This window comes from Carica papaya, chromosome 5 (genome assembly GCF_054855325.1).
Source record: "Carica papaya isolate Zhongbai chromosome 5, ASM5485532v1, whole genome shotgun sequence".
NCBI lineage: Eukaryota > Viridiplantae > Streptophyta > Magnoliopsida > Brassicales > Caricaceae > Carica > Carica papaya.
In genome coordinates, this window is record NC_142313.1 from 42034515 (window position 1) to 42056418 (window position 21904).

General features: G+C 31.0%; 2 protein-coding genes across 5 annotated transcripts; both read right to left on the bottom strand.

The window, feature by feature from the left end:
- Window positions 1–5543: 5543 nt before the first annotated feature.
- LOC110825895 (uncharacterized) lies at window positions 5544–7475 on the bottom strand. 2 transcript variants are annotated; one of them, XM_088220029.1, is made up of 4 exons: window positions 6511–7475; window positions 6245–6382; window positions 5946–6131; window positions 5544–5830 (listed from the first exon to the last, which is right to left on the bottom strand). In XM_088220029.1, exons 1-4 carry the CDS (start codon window positions 6913–6915, stop codon window positions 5759–5761), a joined length of 801 nt encoding a protein of 266 aa, XP_088076155.1. In that variant the 5' UTR covers window positions 6916–7475; the 3' UTR covers window positions 5544–5758. The 2 variants fall into 2 exon arrangements, with proteins under 2 accessions (XP_088076155.1, XP_021912128.1); XM_022056436.2 differs by having other exon boundaries at window positions 5551–5830; window positions 5946–6113; window positions 6511–7466.
- A 6262-nt stretch (window positions 7476–13737) lies between these two features.
- Window positions 13738–21233, bottom strand: LOC110825896 (uncharacterized protein At4g15545). Of its 3 annotated transcripts, XR_015819481.1 has the most exons (11): window positions 20449–21232; window positions 19332–19400; window positions 18724–18777; window positions 18558–18621; window positions 18316–18387; window positions 17608–17859; window positions 17391–17436; window positions 16994–17072; window positions 16790–16913; window positions 14039–14172; window positions 13738–13959 (listed from the first exon to the last, which is right to left on the bottom strand). XR_015819481.1 is itself a non-coding variant. In XM_022056438.2 (10 exons), exons 1-9 carry the CDS (start codon window positions 20749–20751, stop codon window positions 16821–16823), a joined length of 1032 nt encoding a protein of 343 aa, XP_021912130.1. In that variant the 5' UTR covers window positions 20752–21233; the 3' UTR covers window positions 13738–14038; window positions 16790–16820. The 3 variants fall into 3 exon arrangements, 2 of the variants coding, with proteins under 2 accessions (XP_021912130.1, XP_088077228.1); XM_022056438.2 differs by lacking the exon at window positions 14039–14172 and having other exon boundaries at window positions 13738–14038; window positions 20449–21233; XM_088221102.1 differs by having other exon boundaries at window positions 13738–14172.
- Window positions 21234–21904: the final 671 nt, after the last annotated feature.

A 21904-nucleotide genomic window follows, 5' to 3' on the forward strand; every position in this document is an offset into this window, starting at 1 on the left:
CTACAACTTAATGTTAGATAATTAAGTTGTAGGGAAAAAGATAAAGCATTTAAAATGCAGTTGAGAAAATTAGCTTCATATGTAGTGTTTTTCTGTATGTTTAAATTAGATGAAGTTTATGCTAAAATTTTGGGTAGTTAACAGATGTGAGTTTTAAATGGGATTTGACAATGAGGACTTTAAGGAAGAAGGGGCATTTATCTTTTAAGTTAATTTATGGGACAATAGTCAATTTATCTTTTAAGTTTAAATAGCAATATAATGTCTATAATTGGTTAAATGCAAGAAAACAAGAGGGTTTATGAGGGGAATTGATTCAGGCTAGAAATCTTATGGATGGTTATTGAATTTTTGTTAGCGACTTAATTTGATGTTGGGTATGGAGTAGAAGTTAAAGGTTAAAATTGAGTGCTAAGGGAAGCATTAATTTGCTTATGCTGCATTAGGATTAGTTAATCTCCCTTTGCTAAGTAGGAAGTATACTTGTTATGATAAAGACCTAACCCAACCAATCTCTCTTTGCTAAGTAGGAAGTATACTTGTTATGATTAAGACCTACCTCCCTTTAGGAGGCTAAATAGGTTACTAGTTGATGTGGATGTAATATAAAGTTTTTTAATTTAAAGTATTTTGCAGTGATAAATAAGGAAATTAAAGATTAAAAAAAATGATAAAAAATATATAACAAATTGCTCATGTGTGCAATTTAAGGTGTTGATTTATTAGAATAGTCATCAATAGATGTAAATATAGCTAAGGATGGGTTACATTCAAGGCTATAGATTGTACTAGTTGGCTTTGAGATGGTTTAAGTGATATACTTAGAGGGGTATATGAGGAGGATGAGTGTTTTCATTTAAACTTTTTCCTTGTAGGTATGATAGCTTAATTCAATTTCGCTAGATATTTTTTACATTATACTTCTTTTTATATCATTATCTAATTTTAGAGATATGTTCTCATTCTCTTAGTCTTACTGGATTTTCTTAGTCCTATTTATGTTTTTTAAGTGATACTTACCACAGTTCTTATGTGTATTAATAGTGGTTTTTTAAATCTTCTATAGAGAATCTAATTGTCTATATTGTGTTCTTTATCTTATTTTAATTTTTTTGATGATTTTACGATTGTTGTCTCGTATTGGTTTCCTTTAATATTTCTTAAGAGGTTTCTTCAATGTCACTCTACTTGAACCAAGTTTCCAAAGCTTTCAACTTGTTTTCTTCTTTAAAGTAATGAATGCTAACTTGGTTTCGTATAAAGTTTAAAAAATCCAAATGTTAAACTTTGATTCTTATTACATTGAAAAATTAAAGGATACAAAGGTAAATGTTTGGTTGTCAGACCTATATGTATTTTTTTTTTTGAATTGTTTAGTTGTGAAATCAGATATTAATTTAACCAATCATTTAACTATACCTTTAAGAAGAAAATAGTAAATAAAACATCAATGAGACTATAACTAGTTTGATATATTAATAATAACAGTAACACAACCTACGTGATTAGTAATTCTATGTATTAGGTCTATACGGGTAATAAGTCAGTTTTTTAATAATATAAGGCACTACCTTATATATCCCTTTTGATGGTGTGGATAGTGAATTGCTTTATAAAATGAGGTTGGACGAGTCTCTTAAGATTTTTACTTTTCTTACTAGCACTGTATTAAAATGCATTATGCATTTGATAGAATCACTTGTATGAGTGTGGAGTGGGACCATTCCTGTGAGGTTTGTAGCTAAATCTCCAAAGTACTTACGAAAAACCAAGCAAACGGTCAATTTACGAGCACAAAAATCATGATGAACAATAGAAATTATGGGAGTTATTAATTAAGTGTTTATCGCCAAAATAGAATTGTCAAATAATAGAAACTAGAAATTTTAATAATAATTTTATAAGTCATATTTCATTCTTGTCTAGGTCTTATTACAATTCAAAAGATGCATTACATTCAAGGATCATACTTAATAACCTACTATCTTATTGTATTTTCTCCATTATAGCCTTTTGAAATATGTTTGAGTATTATTATATATTGTAAGTTATTATAGAGGTCTTTATCCTACCTCTCTTAATTATAGGCTTGTAAATAACATGCTTTGGGCTCAGTTGTGGAATATGGATTTAGATCCTTGAGAGAACTAAATTGATTTTGGGCTTCACTTATGTAAATTTGTCTTTAATTTAGATTTTAAGTATGGGCTTGGACTCTCTCTTTCCAATAATATTCATACATATACACTAACTATCAATATATCTATAGCTTTCAAATGTAACTATCATATGCCGTTTGTACTTACACATACATATATATATGCACACACACACACACACACACACATATATACACACACATTGATTATTATTAAGGCTCCTTTTCATAAAGCCTTAAAACACTAAATCAACACGTATGTAAGTTAATATAAATACTTAACAGTTTGATCCATGTGAAATCACATTTTTAACACTTTTATTATGGTTTTTAAACTGTTTGGATTGTCTTCTCTCCCAAGTGTAGGAGAAAGAGTATAGTGGCTATATATATATATATATATAAATTATATGTATGATCAAGTTTATAGTGATCAAAATGATAAGTGAAAATGACCCACAATACAAATATTATATTATATATTGTTTGAAACTTATATAGTGACTTTGAATTTGTGGGAGGCTTAAAAATGATTGTAGGAAGTTAGTGGGGTGGAGATATCTCATCATGATCAACTTATTACCAGTACTGCTGCTGCCAAACAATATGAGGTTTAAGATCACTGTGATAGATTCGTCGGTGATACTTTACATACAACCTATACATATACATACACATATGCATACATACATACATACATATATATGTGTGTGTATATGCTTCTCTTGGCTCCTAAGAAATAGAAAGAGGCAGCCAAGTACATTTTAAATAGGGAATCTGTTATAAGCAAAGAATGAGGAGAAGACATAATGATTTATGATTATATATGATTGGTTGACTTTCTAAATTTATAAACAGTCATGCCCTAGTCAAATCCAGCCAACAAAGTAATTGTCAACTACTTATATATTGTTCATTAACATTATATATATATATATATATACATATATATATTTCACATTTAATTATTTTCTTCCAAAAGGGAAAAAATCATGCAAATGGGTGTCACAAGGTAGCATTCTTACAGTCGTAAGAAAGCACTATCTGGAAGTGGCCCTGAAGCATCTACTCTAACTTACACTTTGATTGGGTTTTGATTATAATTATGCAATTTGAAATTTTGATAGTCTGTCTACGTGGGTATAATTCTGTTGTTAATCTTCGAAACAAGTTATATTAATATAGAAATATATATATATATATATATGTATATGTATATATTCAAGAAGAGGCCACTTCAGCCCTCCAAAGCATCCACCATAGCCAGGCCTGAAAGACACAAATTAGCTTTAACCAGATTGAGGGGCTGGGCTTCGTTCAAAGAAGAATTTGAACTAATTCTATTTTTGGAAATTGATTGGAACTAGTTACAAAATCTTTTTCAATATATAAAAATACACGAACACTTTTCTATACTCATACCGGATATATGTATATATATATATATATATGGTGTAGAATGTAATAAGAGAATTTGAAGATAAAATCAGAATTACTTACTTATCTAATGTTGTTTGTGATTGCAGCAGACAAAATATGCTAAATACATCCAAATGAGGAGACATATTGCGGCTCATGGGTATACAACAGTGGAGAGTGGAGAACCCAATTATATTGAGGGACCAACCAACCAACCAGCCAAGAAAATAAAGCATATATAGGAATATATACATATATATATATATATATATAGATGGATAGATTTCAAAAAGCCTATAAGTTTTGCCAATCTTATAAGATTTTTTAAAAACTAAAGTGGATTTAATTTATGGGTTTTATTTGAGATTAAATTATTTTAGATAATTTAAATTTATATATATTATACATCAAATTTAATAAATTTTAAACAATTATAATTTGAAATTTTGCAATAAAAATTATGAAATAATAAGTTTATTAATATTCAAACCGTAAAATAGTGAATTGTAAAAAAAAATAAAAAATAAACCCAAAAATATTAAAAATAAAAGACACATATTTGCAGAGTAAAGTATACAACTTTGTGTGTGTGTGTGTGTGTATATATATATATATATATATATGTGTGTGTGTAAATGCTAATTTTATAAGATTTGGCTTTTGATATTAAGTGATTGGAACAAGGTTCTTCTATATACATTTACGAAGCGAACCGCAACCATTCCAAAGCTTTCCAAACAATTTTCATTTTGTACGATTGGTCAAATATTCCATTTCGGCAATCCAAAAGCATTTTAATTTATAGGTGCTTTCCATCTCCAACTTTTGGATTCTACTTCTAATCTACACCCTTGGATTAAAATATTTTAATCAATCTCCACATTTAGATATAAACCCTCAAATCTCTATACATATAACTTTAATTTTTTCACTAATATTTTCTGGGTATTTAGAATATCTATATATATATATACATATATATAAGAGGTGTTTCTGTGAAAATAGAATTAGAAAGCATCTTTTTTATAGTACTCGACACATGAAAAAAAGACAGCAATGGGGTAATTTAGTTTACAACTTTGTTTTCCAAAACAATCTTACTTTTCATAATTTTGCTTCTTTAGCAGAATATATGTGTATTGTACAACCGAGTATACGCATACATATATATATATATATATGTAGATGCACATCTATATATGTTCGTGCTCTTTATATATAGTTGATATACTTTAAGGAAGCAGAAGACTTCCCACATTATAAAAATTGTAGTTAGGTATCATTTGATTAGGTTAATGTAAAAGAAGTAAAAAGTGCTGTTATGTGAATATTATATATATATATATATTATATTATATTATATTATTTATAAAATGTGAACACTGTGTAGTTAGAAGAGTTAACAATATCATTAGCTACTATTATATGGAATATATAGATGTGAGTGACAAGACATATATATATATATATATATGTATGATACTCATGGCGTGAGGTGGCCACAAGGTTAACATGGATATCCATGCAAATATGGGATTTCTAGAAACATTCTAAAGATTTTAAACTTATAATTTGATTTAAAAATTTCACTAAACCAATTAAACAAACTTAATGCATATTATGAAATTAAAACATGCTTTGTTAAATAAATTTAATATTTATTTATTTTATTAAAAATCAAATAAATAATGAATTTCATCTATAAAAAAATTTATATATTATCATAAGTGATTAAAATCGTTATATAAATATTATAATTATAAATGAAAATTTGGTATATATATGTTTTTTAAATGTAATTTGCTTATTTAGATATTAATTAGTGGGGTGAAAATTCAGATCAGAAAATTAGATTTGAGCTTTCTTCTTACAACATGCATATATATATATGTATATGTATATGTATATGTGTATGTATATGTATATGCAAATTTGATGATAATCCCAATCACCGACAATTACATTGGTCAAAAGTATGAATGTAGATTTTGTTAAATTGATACATATCCATTCCCATTCATGAAACCAATACGACGACGGATTGAACAACTCTAGCTCTTGTTAGAGATTATTACAATCGTTTCGTCATGTCCATTTCAAAACAATAATCCATCCTACATTGATATAGATTAGTTGACATTTACGTCAAGTATATATATATATATATATATATACATCACATCAACCCGCCATGTACGGTAGATATATCAAATTTGACATCGCCTCCTGCAGCCACTCCTCGTCATGTTTTATCTACATACCATACAAAACACAGCGTTAATATTACCATTATCATCATTATTATTATGAACTGGGTGTCTATGGATATAATATATAATATATATATATATAGCATCTATAAATATACCTGCAGAGCATCATCAGGAAATAATAATTGATGTTCTTCTTTGTGATTCATGTGAAGATTTTCATTCTTCCTGGATGTCATTATATCCTCTTCACATTGTTCATTGTTCCTCGCAAATCTCCCACGAATTCTCACCCTTCTATCAGCTAAGGTCTTCCGGCATGCATACTGCGTAAATTTAAATTCCTTTTTAGGAAAAGTTTATCACTTTCATTAATTTGATAACAAATAAACCACACAGTATAATATATATATATATATATATATGTAGAGAGAGAGAGAGAGGGAGAGAGAGAAACCTTAATGGTCTTGTTGAAGTTCCTTTGGTTTCTCTTCTTCAAGTACCTGAGAATTCTGTCTTTTCTCTCTTCCACTGAATATCTCCCAACCTTTATATTACTCTCTTCAGCCGGAGGTGTTTGGTTCCCGAGAATTCCCTGGAAAATAAACATACAAAAAACAAAACTTTCAGACATTCTGAACTTAACCCGCAAAAAAAAAAAAAAAAAAAAAAGATTTAATCTTTTGAACTTTCACATAACATAAAGAAAAAAAAAATGTTTACCCAATTGTCTCCGGCAGTAGGACAAAGCGGCTTGAACTCCGGCGAAGAAAAACTACAGCAGCTGCTGTCTTCCCCGAACTCACACAAATAATTTCCTAATTGCCCATAATTCTCGACATTGATGCCATACAAACCCATGTTATAATATTCCGGCGCCGGCACAACCAAGTTGGAAATCCCAAGTCTCTCCGGGAACGTCACCGGCGATGACGTCACCTCCGGCTGAATGATGTCATTATCCAAGATTACTGGATAGTTTTCTTGATGATCACCCCACAGGTTATTATTAGCAGGAATGATGGAAAATGATTCGCCTCCGTCCATGAGGAGATGATCGGGATTTGCAAATTGAGAAGGTTGATTGAATAGTGGATAATCAGAGTAGAGCTTAGGGATAGAAGCCATTGATGAATATATATATATATATATATGTATATATATATATAGTTGAGACTTAGAGAGAAATTAAGAGATGAGGAGATGATTTTTATATATATATGTGGAGAGAGACTTAGCTATATGCATATATATATGTATAGGCTTGGATGTTATGTGCACTCATATCCTTGAAAAGGGTTGGGTTGAATGTGTGTGTGTGTGTGTGTGTGTGTGTATATATATGTATAGTTATACGTAGGAAGTTGGGCAGTGCAGTGGCTTTGTTGCAAGCTGTTATTCCCGGGCAGCTGCCCGTGAGTTAGGAGAGTGTTGTGCCAAAACATATTAGCTGCTTTTCAGTAACTAACTCAACTATCACTCTCTGTAAACACACTCTATTCTTATGCTGTAAACGCGTGCCCTTTCCTAACGAATAACTCACTGTATATTTTGTTTGGCAACAATATGTATACATACACATACACATATACATACACATACATATATACATACACACATATACATTTACAAGTAAGGATGAAATCATCACTACTGTATTTTAGTCTTCACGTCCTCTTGACTTGCCTCTCTAACTTAAGGAATCTGTTTTTGTTCCTCAAATTCACTCTCTAATTAAATGATATGTATAATTAAACTAATTTACTCAAACTATTCTTTATTAAGTTATTATATTTATTCATTAAATTATGCATACACATTAATCATAATATAATAAAAATAATTTTCAAACGACGATAGATAAGAGCATAATCCAATTCGAATTTGCAAACCGTTAAAAATAATAACTTGCAAATTAAGGGAAATCTTTATCTTTTAAAGAGTTAAAGTTATACATATAATACATCTTTTAGTTTTTTTCTAAATAATTATGGTTCACGAATTGAATTTTAATACGCGTTTTTAGAATTTTTTTAGGTGGTAATGATTCATGAATTATAGTTAATTATGGTTAATATATTTGGATTTTAAGAGTTGTGTTAGTGTTTATATATACCTATGTACTTGAATTTTTTTTTTTTTTGCAACAATCACAAATAATAACTTGAATTTTTTTATTAGTCTCTCTTTATTTTTCTTTTTATTTTTAATAAAAATTATCTGAAGGTAGTGCACCTCTTAAAATTTTTCAACGAAATAACTTGAGTTTTTATATTAGTCTTTCTTTTTACTTCCTTCAATTTTCAACAAATAATTATCTAAAGTTAGTCTCTCTCTTAAAATTTTCCTACACAGTGATATCAGAGTTTGGTTATTTAATTCTAAAGTTCTTGAGAAATAGTTGTAATAATTTATTCTCATTCTAATTTTCTCGTTTTATATAAGATAACTATGAGACTTGATGTTTTCGTATGAAAATCACTCATAATATGTGTGAGATATTGTACACAAAGACTTTACTCCTTCCAAAAATGAAGTATCTTCGACTCAAAATGAGAATGATACTTTTGCAAAAACAAGGAGGATGGATCAATAAGCCCTTGTTCTCATCCACCAAGGTTTAAATAAATTTATATTCTTGAAGGTGACCGATTCAACCATCGCACTGTAAGCTTTGGATATTTTAAAGAATTTCCTCCAATGAGTTGATAAAATAAAGAAGATGTGACTTCAAACTATATAAAACGAATTTGAAGCTTTATGGATGAAGGATATTAAATTTATTTCAATTTTTTACTCAATGGTAAAGTTTATATTGGATTAAATAAGGAGATACAGTGAGACGATGGAAGATGTTCGTCTTGTATGAAAAATTCTTTGAGCTTTACTATCAAAATTTGATTATGTGGTGTATATCATTGAAGATTCAAATGATTTAGATACTATAGTTTTTGAGTAATTATAAGGATCACTACAAACTCATGAAGACAAATAAAGAGAATACAAGAAAAGCTTTTTGGAGCAAATTCTCAAATCAAAAGTCTATTTAAACGATGGTAGAAGGCAAAGAGGATAAAGGGAAAGTAGAGGATACAGTTGTGATCGTGATCAATTGTCTAAAAGAAATAATACTCAAAGTGATGCTAAAAATGAATATAAAAGCCAACAGTTAAGCAAAGATCGTGGAAGATGAAGAGAAAGATGCAACTATAGAAGGTCTAATAACTCGAATGTTGAATGTTACAATTATCATAAATATGGTCATTATGCTTGAGAATGTCATGGGAGTTCAGATAAAAAAGAGGGGCACGTTAATATTATTCATGATAAACAAGATGAGGGGGGAAACGAACGTGTTGCTAGGATGTAAAGATTGAGATGGTGATACCTAATCATAATCGCTAATAAACTACCAAGTTCTGGGCATTAAAGGAAACTAGTAAGAGACTTGTCCTAAGTGTCTTCTTCAAATAGTGCAACAATACGTGAGCAACACGATAATGAGGAATGCATTGTTGATGCATCAATTGACTCAAAAATTTATCAGTAAATCAAATGTTATGTTCTACAATTATTTTAGAGATGAATCACCCAACCAAACAAATGATAGTCAAAGTCATCAAGTAAAAAGTCACTTATTTAGTCTATGAGATCTAGATTTTATTTCAATAAAGTGTAAGGAATCCCAATATATTTCCTTTACATGATATAAATGCCTATAGAGAAGGGCACTTCAATTCCCAAATTACAAAAAAAAAAAAAATTAGTCGGGAATCCAATTCCTATATGCAAAACTTGGTGTTTTACATGCACGACTTGATATTATTTAGTAATTTTTTATTACTACTAGTGATAATTATGCCTCGGAACAAAAAAGACAGAAGTATTACTACGGCATAACCAAGAAAGAAAAATAATGTCCTGACCCATAATAAAGGAAGTTTGTCAAACATTAGTTAGCAAAAAAAAACCTAGTTGAGAGTTTCAATCAAAGGTTTATGAAATCCAATATCATATTAATATGGAGTTAGCAAGTAAATACATATTTGATGCTCTTTGGAATGCCTTTACGCCCAAATATTATAAATTTAAAAAATAGTAAATTAATTTTAAAAAAATTAATACATAGAACAAATACAATAATAGATAAAAAGATATGCGACTTCCCCCGACATATTTTATGCCTTCTCCTATAAAGAAATTTGTAATACCTACATCATCTGTAATTACATCAATCACTCGTGTATCAAAAAAATGAGTTAGTTCCGCTAATACTATTACACCGTAATCTAAACGGTACTTACAATTATATCTTATATTTAATATTTTTCTTTTTAAAAAAAAAAAAAAGAGTTCTTTCTAAAATACATGCTTTTAAAAATTGCTTTGAGAAAAGAAAAAGGAATCAATGAACTTAATAGCCAAAAAAATATAAAAAGAAAAAGTAAAAGATATAAATTTGGGCAACTTGAAAGTAAAAGCTGAAGGCTGAAGAGACCATCTAAAGGTAAACAAAGGGCCTTACATTTGATTACTATTCTTATACTCTTCAAAGCTGTACGCCATATATAAATATAATACTATGAAAAGGTGTAGCCTACTTATATAGCTAAAGAATCAAAACACATGGGTTTGTAAAATTTGCATTCGGTATTCAAGTACGACATATATCCCCCTCCCTCCCTCCAAAATAAACTTTCATCTCTTCAATCAATCATCTTTTTATGGCATTAATACCGTCCGTGTATATGTATTCATAACTATATATATGTGTATATATATAGGCTTAAAGTAAAACGCCACATCAATAAGCTGCTCTTACCTAGCTAGTAAATTTTGCATGCATTCCTGCATGTTGTCAGTGAAGAGGCTGCTGCTTGAGTTCCATATGCTTAAATTCTAAAACTTTCAGATATTATTTGCCAAAGTTCACTCCAAATATAGTTTCTTGAAGACCCAAGAAACCATCTTTAACATTCGTATTAAACTTACGTATAATCTAAAAGACTATTTGTGATAGTAAAACTACGTAAGTATTTGATTAAATCTAAAGTATGAATTTTAAGTTTTTAATTGAATCGATTATATCAATAACTTTGGTACTATTTTAAATAATTGACTGATGAGATTATTCCAAAAGTTTAAGCCGATAAAAACCAACTTCATTAATTATTTTATTTTAACAAAGAAAATGGAGAGAATCAGAGAGAAAAAAAGTATGGTACTAAATGAAGAGAAGATTTTACTTTAATTTGTGATGAAATGTCTCTTTCATACACATGAAGAAATGATAAGAGTTGCAGTGTGAGAGTTGGGAGATCTATCAGCAGGAATAAAAAACGACCATCATTATCTAACATATACCACCTTACCCTATACATACATATATATATAACACGTATACCCTCATCTGTCAAAAAATAAAAAATAAAATTATTATCAGGAAATTTGGCTACTAGTACCCATCTAGATACCTTTGGATGAACCTAATAGAAAAAGTCATCCCATGTTTGATTATTAAATTTGTCAATCCAGTTTAAACATCATAGTCTCTGAAAGTTTCCACATGAAATTATCGTCTTGAAAGATGCTTAGCTTTTACCTACTAATTCCGATGCAATTAGAGCGCAGGAGCTTGTGCAGTGCGCACTCAGCCATACCATGGCAGTGCAACTGTGGAATATTTAAGATTAATGGCAGGCAGGGATGCCTTTCTGACTGGTATTTATCTTGGCCAGACTACTTGAGTGACAGAGAAGAAGATAAGAGAGAACTAACATTGAAAAATATATAGTACGGTGTGAGTACTTAGTATCAGGTGCCTTGTAGACAATTCTTCCACTTTTAATTACTGTAAAGAAGCTTATATTAAGAACAAATTAAGAACATTAGTTGTGCAATAACCCATCTAGGGAATGAACTAATACTCATTAATCAACTCTACGTAAATGTAAAAATACAAACCCACCGAAAATTATAAACATGTTGGAATTTTTCTGAGATTTTTAAGAAACAAATCTATACCGTATTTTCTTCTATAACAATACGAATTAGGACGTGGATTGCTGCAGAAATTGCCCCTCAAGTTACTCGATAATGTAATAATTTGAGTTTGAACTGTTCGAAACAGTTACCGTGTTGTTGAACTGGAAGCATGAAAATGGGCACACGGTTAAGGTTACTGAAGAGAAATGGTTAAGAGAAACGACAAGAAACAAATGGAAGAGATAGATAGATAGATAGATAGATAGATACCCATCAAATTACAGAATCTGGGTTGGTGCCATCTAGTCATTTCTAACATATAGTCATGGACCTAAATTCAAAAATGATTCATATACTTTTTTCTGGTCTAAATAACCCGTTAAACTTTCTAAGATTTCTAAGATTACAATGCCCAATAAAAGGGATACATTTGCTTAACAACATTTTGTGGTGTGAGTTCCTTTGGCATATATCATTTCCAAACCCAGATTAAAACTCACTCCAATGCCATTCAATATTTTCCTCTTCAAATTTAATTTTGTAATAGGGTTTAAAAGTCAAGGTTCAAGGTAAACAGGTTCATGTATATCAGATAAAAGAAGGTAAAAACAGTTGATGAACTTACAGTTGCTTACAAGTGTATTTAACACTTTTAACCTTAAATTTCTTCTTTTTCTCTGTTGGGTTGTGCACATCAAATCTATTTTCACAGGTTTTCTCATAAAATTTTCTTCTTTGAAATCCCATTTAGCATTTGACTCTGGATAACTATAATCATGTCTTGTTAGTCAAACTACATATATAGCTCCATATCTTAAAAGATTTTCTTTGAATATATAGATGGTTTTTCAATGAGACAAGACAATTAAAATTTAACTGCCCAAAAATATCAGTTTAACAAGATTTTCTTAGATATACATGGGAAAATAAAAAAGAAGAAGAAAAGAACATATAAGTATATATACACACACATATATAATTAAAGGGTGTAGCATGCATGGTGATCAAAGATCTGACATAATTCCAAGGGATATATGTCTTTCTATCTAAAAAAAGCAAGTTGTTCTTGGACCAGCAAACTCATGTTGGTGCATGTTGCCTGGAAGTGAATCTGTAGACTGATTTTTTAAAATTTAGCATAAGATCAGAGAAGCGCTTTTCCTTTTTCAATCGATTTAATTCATTAGCACTTTTTTTTTTTTTTTTACAAGTATTCAAATTCTTGTTCTATGTAGTACACTACTTTTGTTTCTCCAAGCAAACCTGAGAGATTCTTGCCCAAGATTTGTCCTGCCTTTTATCTACAACTTCACTTCCCTTTCAATTCCATGCCTAGCCTAATTTACATTGCCTTACTGACAAAGATATTTATATTATAATACATACATGATATATAAAATTTGTAAGAGAAAAGAGTAATTACAACCCTGAATCAACGTTCTAGAGGCACATATGCAGAATATATGCTCATACCTAGTTTAGTATATACATACGCATTTTGTACGTAGACATGTATACATAATGATGCTCAGATTCTAGGAAAAAGATGCTTTAGAACCATATATTATACTACTTATCCAAACCGACCCGGCCCAACCCATTACTGTTAGCAAGCCGAGCTCAATCCCTTCACTTGTCATCTTTAATTAAATTTATTAATAGTTTAATATTTTAATTCATTATTATTATTTAATATCTTTTAGTGTTTTGCTGTTAGTTTTATTGAATTTTACTGTTATTTGTTATTTATTTTATTAAAAATATTAATTTTTTTAACAATTTTCAGGCTCGGTTCGGGCTTGAGTTTGCATCCTAGTCGGGCAAGGCCCGAACCAAACGTACCCAATTTGCCGGAGTCCTCTCAGCCCAGCCCAACCAGTTTGCCGCATACTTTGAAGCCGACAAATATAAAAAACTGCAGCATTTTTTTTTGAGACAGCTGCATCATAGCTGCAAACACCTATGTTACCTTCAATTACATTATATATGATTGTCTACTGTTTATTCAAACATGAACATGAAAAAATCTCTTTTCAGCCTGTAGGTCCCTCAAAAAGAAAATGGAAATGAAGAAACAAACCAAGTTTGGTTTCTTCAGAATGATTTCTTTTATCTTCTTTGGACAGGGAAAAGGCAACCAATTTTGACAGGCACAGTATATCCGCTGAATTCATTGTATGTCAAAATCTAGAAAGGTTAGTACTGTCCATCAGTATTCATTAACTGCAGATGATGCCAAAGCAGCAAAATTATTTACATACCACACCTGCACGATTGGTGAACAAACAAGCCAAAAACACATTATGCTAGTTAACTGAAAAGTATGCAACTGAGACAAGTGGAGACCGAATGAGTTGCAAACCATCCACATTGCATTTATGAACAAGTTTGATCAGGAATCTGCCAGCAATCAACATTTGAATCAGAAATCAATAAACTCATGGTTTAAATGATTCAATATCGAAAATAGATCAGCTCATCCATGCCTGGCCTTCCAGGGGCAAATTAATAAGGAATCATATGGCCAAAAACTTAAGATATGATCTATGAAGGGCAGCTATCTAGTTTTCCCTTAAACTAGCATACAACATGAGTAAATGCATCAATTTCACAGTAACGATTAGACCCGAAAAATGATAACTTAAATAAAAATCAAAAGCTAACTTTTTAAATTTAGTTTTTGTGGTAACCATTATTCTCAGTTATTTACATTTCTATTTCCACCAAAATTACTGGTTATAAGTACTGCCAGTCTTTTGGTGCTGCAAAACCTCCATCCCCACCCATCACAACCATTCTTAGCCTGAATCATCTCTCAAGAAAGACAAAACGCTCACAGGTCATGAACTTCTAATATGATAGTCTTTTTAAATTCAACACCAGTACAAACTGGTTTGGAGTTTGACATTAGCCCCCTTCATTTGGCTCTTTTCTCATTTTTCATTGTCAGCTCCAACCTTTTAAAGTCCTTATTCAGATCTCCCCTTGGACTGCCATATTTTGTATTTGATTTTCTAACGTATGCAGTGATAAGAAATAATGACACTTAAAACAACCTGATTATCCTCCTGTTACTATTCATATTATCCATAAGAAAGACTCGTCTCTTATAGCAATCCACAATCTATCTGATGGTAGCACACCATAGCATCTCAACAAAATCATTAATCACTTAAAGAAAGGACTAATAGTGATTTGTCTAGAAAATTAATAGACACTGTGTTACAGGCAACACCAACTGCAACCAGGCTACTGCAACAGCCGTGTCCATAGTGCTTCTCCCCACATCACAGAGAGACAGACTTAGAGAAGAGAAGATCTGACAAAAGAATGGATCTTGGATATCCAAAGAGATAAGGAGGTATTTTTAGTTCCTAGAACAAGATAGGGAAATTAGAAGCAGGAAAATATGGCTTGGGTTTTTAGGGTCTTGAATTTGGGATTCAGTAGAAAAATATGCTAAAAGGAAGAACCTCACTGTAGTCAATAGATCCGGTCAGGTTTTCTTATCAAACTTGCCCAGTCTATTTCAACCCACAACCAGTGAGTTTGGCTTAGACTATCCATGCTAGTTCAAAGCCAAACACTAAGTATGGCAAAGTAAAGTCATGCCACCCAGTGTACCGATACAGCCTAAGATTATAACTATTTTGATAAGCTCGAGATATAGTTACTACATTATCACCAGAAGATATGAGCTTCTCTGCCCATAGGATCTCAATATGTTAGTTGTATCATGTCCTTAATAAAGTTTATCTATCTAGTGGCAGATCCAGAAAATTTTTATCTGTCAACTCCAAATATATATGCAACTCACATTATACAAGAAAATTGTAGAAAAAGAAAATCTCCATATAAACAAATTGATGGATGCTTGAGAAAAAAGTAAATCAGCAAGGTATAGCTAGATAGAAAAAACAGAATAAACAAATAAACTTTTCAGTAGAGAAAACAAACAAATAAATTGGTTTAACTTGACAACGAAAAAGAGGAAGAAGATATGAGTTCTATATCACAGAGCAGGACATGATATGGGTTGTTGCTACTTCTCACACTGCAAAAGTAGTTTTGAGAGACATGAAGGTAATTGTTTTACCTAAATGTATTTGTTAGTGGCACCACCATAACCAAGTGCCTTTAACAAAATGTTGATTACTTACTTAGAAGTTGAAAGTTTCGGTGAAGTAATTTCTATGAAGACTTTAGACTATTATATTATGATGGACCAATTTATTTTATTGAGTGAGCACAAGTTTACAATAAGTACCTACCAGAAAAAAAGTTCATAAATATGTACAAGTATTAAACACATCATATTTGAACACCTAGCTGACCTCACTGTATATCAACTACTGTATTAGCTAATAACACATGTTTGTTTATCATTAATAACTTGAAATTTGACACTGAAAACATATATCTTTAGATCATCAGATACTTCTCAATAGAGCTCAGCCCATTGAGAGTATAGCCTATTTCACCAAAAAAACATGGAACACAATAGATACAGCCGTACCTGTTTATAGTCACAGTAATTTACAAGAGGAACCTTCAACAGTCAGTTCCTTTATGTTTGTTTCCCAAGACACTAAACTCTAAATATCCCTGAATGCAAACACTACAGGAGGTCTCAGTGCAATCATATTATCTATTGCACATGACACCACACCATGTTATAATTTCCAAATTGAGAGTTATAGTAGATGCAATTTTTTGCTGTCTCAAAACTATAAAGCAGATTTCTGAAAGTGGCCATGTTTCTAAAATTAAGTGACCATTTCTGGGGAGGAAAATCCATCACCATAAATGCATAGAAGCATTAAAGGAAGCAAACAAGGCTTTATTTTTATTAAAGGAAGAAGATTTTGGAAGTATTCTTTTTCCCTATTTTCTGACTTTTATGTCAATAGAAGAAATGTAATCCAAAACCTTCACATGAAAAGAAATGGGCAAAGGAAAAACAATATTTGGACACTGTGACACACATCCAAAATTTTCAACCACCAGAAATACATACCAAATACTTGACCACTTCAACTGGAGATATTCTAGTGTACATTGCGGTTAAGCAGTCCTTGAAACAATAAATAAAGATCTTTATTATCTGTCCCAAATATATCCTCAGCTTTTCGTAAAGTTTCCTGGAGAGCATAAATTTAGAGACCTCTATTAGTTCAATAAATAAAAACCATGCAACATATTCAACAAAATAATTCATTACCTCTCGAGTTTGCTTTTGAGCATTCAGTTCCTTGATGTTTGCTAAAAATGCACTAAACTGTTCATATGATAGACGACTCCTGAATGGCAAAAAAATCTGTTAGAATAACAATACATCATTTATATTATTAGATAATAGCAAGCTATCTTATATTCTTTTACTATATAGCTTATATTCTATATGGTTAAGTTCTATTTTAACCGATTTCCTGTTCAGTTAGATTCTATTCCTTGTTTTCCTTATCTTATTCATAGGTATCTCTATAAAGACAAGCACTATTTCTTCATACAGTAACAAGAACAATATTTCAATTTATTCTTTTAGCACTATCAATCAATTCCTTTCTCTTGAAGAGCCAGTAACTAATGGAATTCATCAATTTAATAAAAGAACTAACCTTGCTTGACGAAAGAACTCCTTTCCATCAATACGAGGAGTGCGTGCTAAACAATTTAAAATGTTGGAGGAATACAAGTCAGATACACAGACATGAAAAGGCGGAAAGAGGAAAAAATACACCCATAACAAGCAGCAAAACAGATTTCAAAATATAGAAACCAATGTTTAAATCCAAAGTCCAACTGGATAGTAAAATTTCAAAAGCTGATACAAACCTGGAAGTGGGCGCCCACGAGGAGGGGAATTTGCTGCTGATGACTGCTGGCTTGATGGGTAAAATAGTGCATTCTGCCCTTCATATTGTGTTTTTGTAGGAGATGCTGTACCAGAAATTCTTTTTGGAGATCCAGCAGCAGAATAAACCCTAGGAGATACACTGGTGGAAATAATTTTTGGAGTTGCAGATGGTGTAAGTCTGGGCGAGATATACGGAGTCATTGAAAATCTTCTCACAGTATGCCTTGAGACTGTTGAGCAAAGGACATGCTTTAAATGCCAGTACAGGTACAACCTCTAATAACTTAACTACTTCAGTAGCATAAACAAAGAACTGGAATTTAATAGCAGCTTGAATATCATAATATTGTTTTGTATATTATGATATTTGAGGTCATTCCAACTCCGGGAAAACAAAAGGAGGAAATAGTTTCAGCTTTCTGTTGTCATAATAAAAAGGATAAATTAATAACCACTCATTTTCATATTTAATTTGAAAGGCTAGGATTATGAGTTACAGATATCACTCATGACAGCCAGCTCTAGCACATTTACCATTTCATATTCATAGCAAGACAGATATTCAGACCCTCAAATAATTCAGCTAAAATGATATTATAGGTCAGTCTCATTATGTTTTCTTTCTGGTTGTAACACGGGAATATATGAATAATATTAGTGAAATAAGAGAAAACAATTGAATTTACCCTCATCAACTGGGTTTCCTGTGTCTATAGAGCCATTGTAAGAATTATGTACAGAGCCATTTGTACTCTCATCTACATGTCAAGAGAGAAAAAGAATATATTAATCAAATAATGACCGACAAGAGGAAAGAGGCTGAAAACCAACAAAAATTATGCTAATCCTTAGAAGTAGAGAGAACAATGGATTAATAAGAGAAAAAAATAAAATGTTTAAGGCTTAATCGCATAAGCTTTTATGGTACCTTTGTCCGGATAGGCTTTGGGAACAGACTGATCACAAGTCCCAATGTCAACAGTTTCAGCTGGCTGTTAAAAGTAACAAACAATGCAATAAAATTGTAAAAGAATAAACACCCAACTTGTGGAAATGAATATTGACAGCTAAGCTTTCAGATCCAGGTATCTTACTGTTGCAGTGTCATCACTCAGGGACTGCATTAGTTGCCTTTTGAAGGTCTCCAACTACAAATACTTAAAAATATTCAGTACTAGTTCCATTTATTGAGATAAAATTAAGGGTACCATTTGGTATACAATTAGGAAAAAAGAAGGTAGGATTGAATAGAAATAAATAGCACCAAGTCATATATTTGGTCTATATGAATTTCTATAGAACAAGTATATGTGTAATTACCTAAACGTCCCTATGATGTTAAATTTGTTTAATTTTTTTTTTGGTTCTTTGAAGGTTTATACAAACTTGTTTTTACCTTTGTATATTTAAATAAATTATATATCTTAAACTTACAAATATTTAACAAAAGGTTTGGATAGATATAAATTCAATAAATCGATAAAATACTTATTAATAGTAACTTAAATAAATCATTATAATTTCTTAATATATACAAATTTGAGATATTATCCCAAAGAATATTGGAATCAAACACTATTGTGCAGGAAAAAAGAACACTTAAATCAACAAAAATAAGAAATTAAAACATAGATCATTAAAACCCTTTGCAAATGAGTTCACTTTAGCAAGCCATATCAAATTGATATATGAGGAATCTCACCTTAGTCAAATCACGGCCAAGCTTCTTCGTAGTCATTGCCAATGAATCTCGTTCCTTCAAGAGCTTCATCTTTAGTCAAAAACAAGAATATAGTTAGTGATTTCAAATTGTTAAGCACAATATCAAAAGTTTGTAATACTCCACTTCACCGTTAAAAATCAATAGAGACCAAACTAAACCTTCTACCCTTAATTCTTTTCTTCTCAGTTGAAAATTAGAGACCAATCTCCTTTTTTTTTTTTGCAGGATTTGAGAAAGGATTAATAAGCTTAAAAAGGATTAATAAGCTTAAACATCCTGACGGAATTATCATTCACAGATTAAAAAGGTGAAAATGCCATCTGAAATTCTGAATTACCTATCTTCTTTCTTTTTCTTTTCCTTCTTTTCCTTTTTCTTTGGGTTGTTCCAACACGCACAAAAATACATAGTAATAAAAAAGAACACTTTTAATCATCCAACGAGAAAAAAGGAACTGAAAAGAAATTTTCGTGAATGACAATCTTCCAGAACGCGTTTTAGTTCACTGAGAGCCAAAGTTTCATTCAATTACAACTGCCATCTTTCTATATTTCACAATGACAGCTGCAAGATTCAGACCAGTATCCCCATCTAATAGAGCTGAACTTCTCATCTATAGAAGTACTTGAAATCACAATCCGCATTCCTCTCCAAGCTTCCCCAACCAACTATATGACATGAACCTAATAAACCAACAAAACCATAAAAATTCATTCATCTTCTAAACTCCAATTCTACTGAAAACACAAGGCCCCATAAAGCTTATGACAGCTAGAGTTTGCTCCCATTTTCACTAATTTTCTCACCAACCAAACACCACAAGCAAAAACAATAGCTCAAAATTTCCTGAAAAGTCAGCCTAGCATTTTATCACAAATTTTGTTTTGCTTAAGCTTACAACTTCCATTCTTAATCCTTCAATTAACTGAAAAATCTTAAAATAATAAACCAAACCAACCACATTTGATTCCCTTGGAGATATCAACCAGCAACAAATTCAATCAAAATCTTTGTTTCCCACAACGAAGAAAAAAAAAAGGAAACATCGAAGAAGATAACAGATGCAAAACTCAGAACCAAAAGACAGCGGCCTTACATTCTCATCCAGAACCATCTTCAACCTCGATTCAGTCTCCTGAAAAGCCCGATGAAATTGAGAGGCCTTCTCCTCGAGCTCATATATCAGGCGATCCTTCTCGTGGATCATCTGGCGCATCCTAGCCGCGTCGGCCTCCAGCTTCGAGACCCTCGAGGCTATCGCCATGGACGTGATCTTCCGAGCCAGATCCAACTGGTCGTATGGATCAGACGGAATCACCGACAGGATTTCATCCGGTAAATTGAAGCCGGAACCAGCATTCTCCCCTCCGCTAGCCACATTCACAGCGTTCTGCGACATGCCCGATTCTCCTCTCCCCGTATTTCCCTCTCGCCCCGAAACAATTCGTCTCGTACGGACACTTGCGTCACTCGAGTTAAATAAACAAAAAAAAAAACAAGATATGAAATGAGAAGCCCTAAAAATTGACTTTTCCCTGGCGAAGAAGAAGAAGAAGAAGAAGAAGACAGATTGAGGAGAGAAGAGGGAGAAGGAAGAGAAGGGGAAATGAGTAACTTCGGGCAGAACGAAGTTTTTTAATCTTATGACGTTCCAAAGAGTAATGAGCAAAAACGTGGGATTTGGTTTGGTGACAACTTGTCTTTCGGAGGTTGTCCGAATTTGAAATTTTCAGGCATTCGATTTTCCCTCCAACCCGCAAATTACTTTCCTATTTCAATTTCACGGCAGACGGCATAAAATCTCTACTTTCCTTTTTCAGATAGATCTCTCTCCATTTACTTTCTCTTTTTAGTCGTTATGCGAGAGAATTTGGCTTATGTTTGCCACCGCCAGAATATATTGAATATGCAGTATATATATACACACACACATTGTATTTTACATAATGCATATACAATATACATCTATGCAATATATATATACTTAAATATAGTATAAATATTTATTATAATATATGTGATGGATTGTGGTATAACATTTATGTAGTGTATATACACTGCTTATATACTGCATGCACGTACAATGTACTTATGCAGTGTATATATTGTATTAATACAGATGTGTATATATATATATATAGTTAATATGTAATGTATAAAATATATATAATGTAATATGATACCTCAATTTTATTTGGCCAAATAATGAAATTAATTAAATAATAAATATAAAATATTAAATAATTATTTTTAAATGACTCACATTGTTATTATTCTTATTATTACGTTTATTATTATATTTATTTTAAAAAAATAATAAAGAGAAGTAAATTTTGTTACATAATAAAAAAAAAAATTTATATGCTTACAAAAAATTTATATATTATTATCTAAAATTATTTTTACATAATTGGTAAAATATTATTAGAATAAATTAATGGTACTTTTCAATATTATAGAGAGAAATATGAGATGTAATCTTATTAATTAAAATTTTTATTAAATTAGATTTATATAAAAATAAAAACTTTTACTATTAAAAAAATATGCTA

What these genes read in the sequence shown, in the direction of transcription:
- LOC110825895 (XM_088220029.1), bottom strand. Translation starts at nt 6,915, where the DNA reads ATGGCTTCTATCCCTAAGCTCTACTCTGATTATCCACTATTCAATCAA. An exon ending in ACTTCAACAAGACCATTAAG is followed by an intron (nt 6,132 to 6,244) that starts GTTTCTCTCTCT and finishes TTTCCTAAAAAG; the next exon opens with GAATTTAAATTTACGCAGTA. An exon ending in TTCCTGATGATGCTCTGCAG is followed by an intron (nt 5,831 to 5,945) that starts GTATATTTATAG and finishes TATGGTATGTAG; the next exon opens with ATAAAACATGACGAGGAGTG.
- LOC110825896 (XM_022056438.2), bottom strand. Translation starts at nt 20,751, where the DNA reads ATGTCGCAGAACGCTGTGAATGTGGCTAGCGGAGGGGAGAATGCTGGT. An exon ending in TGAGTGATGACACTGCAACA is followed by an intron (nt 18,622 to 18,723) that starts GTAAGATACCTG and finishes TACTTTTAACAG; the next exon opens with CCAGCTGAAACTGTTGACAT. An exon ending in GAGTTCTTTCGTCAAGCAAG is followed by an intron (nt 17,073 to 17,390) that starts GTTAGTTCTTTT and finishes TTTGCCATTCAG; the next exon opens with GAGTCGTCTATCATATGAAC.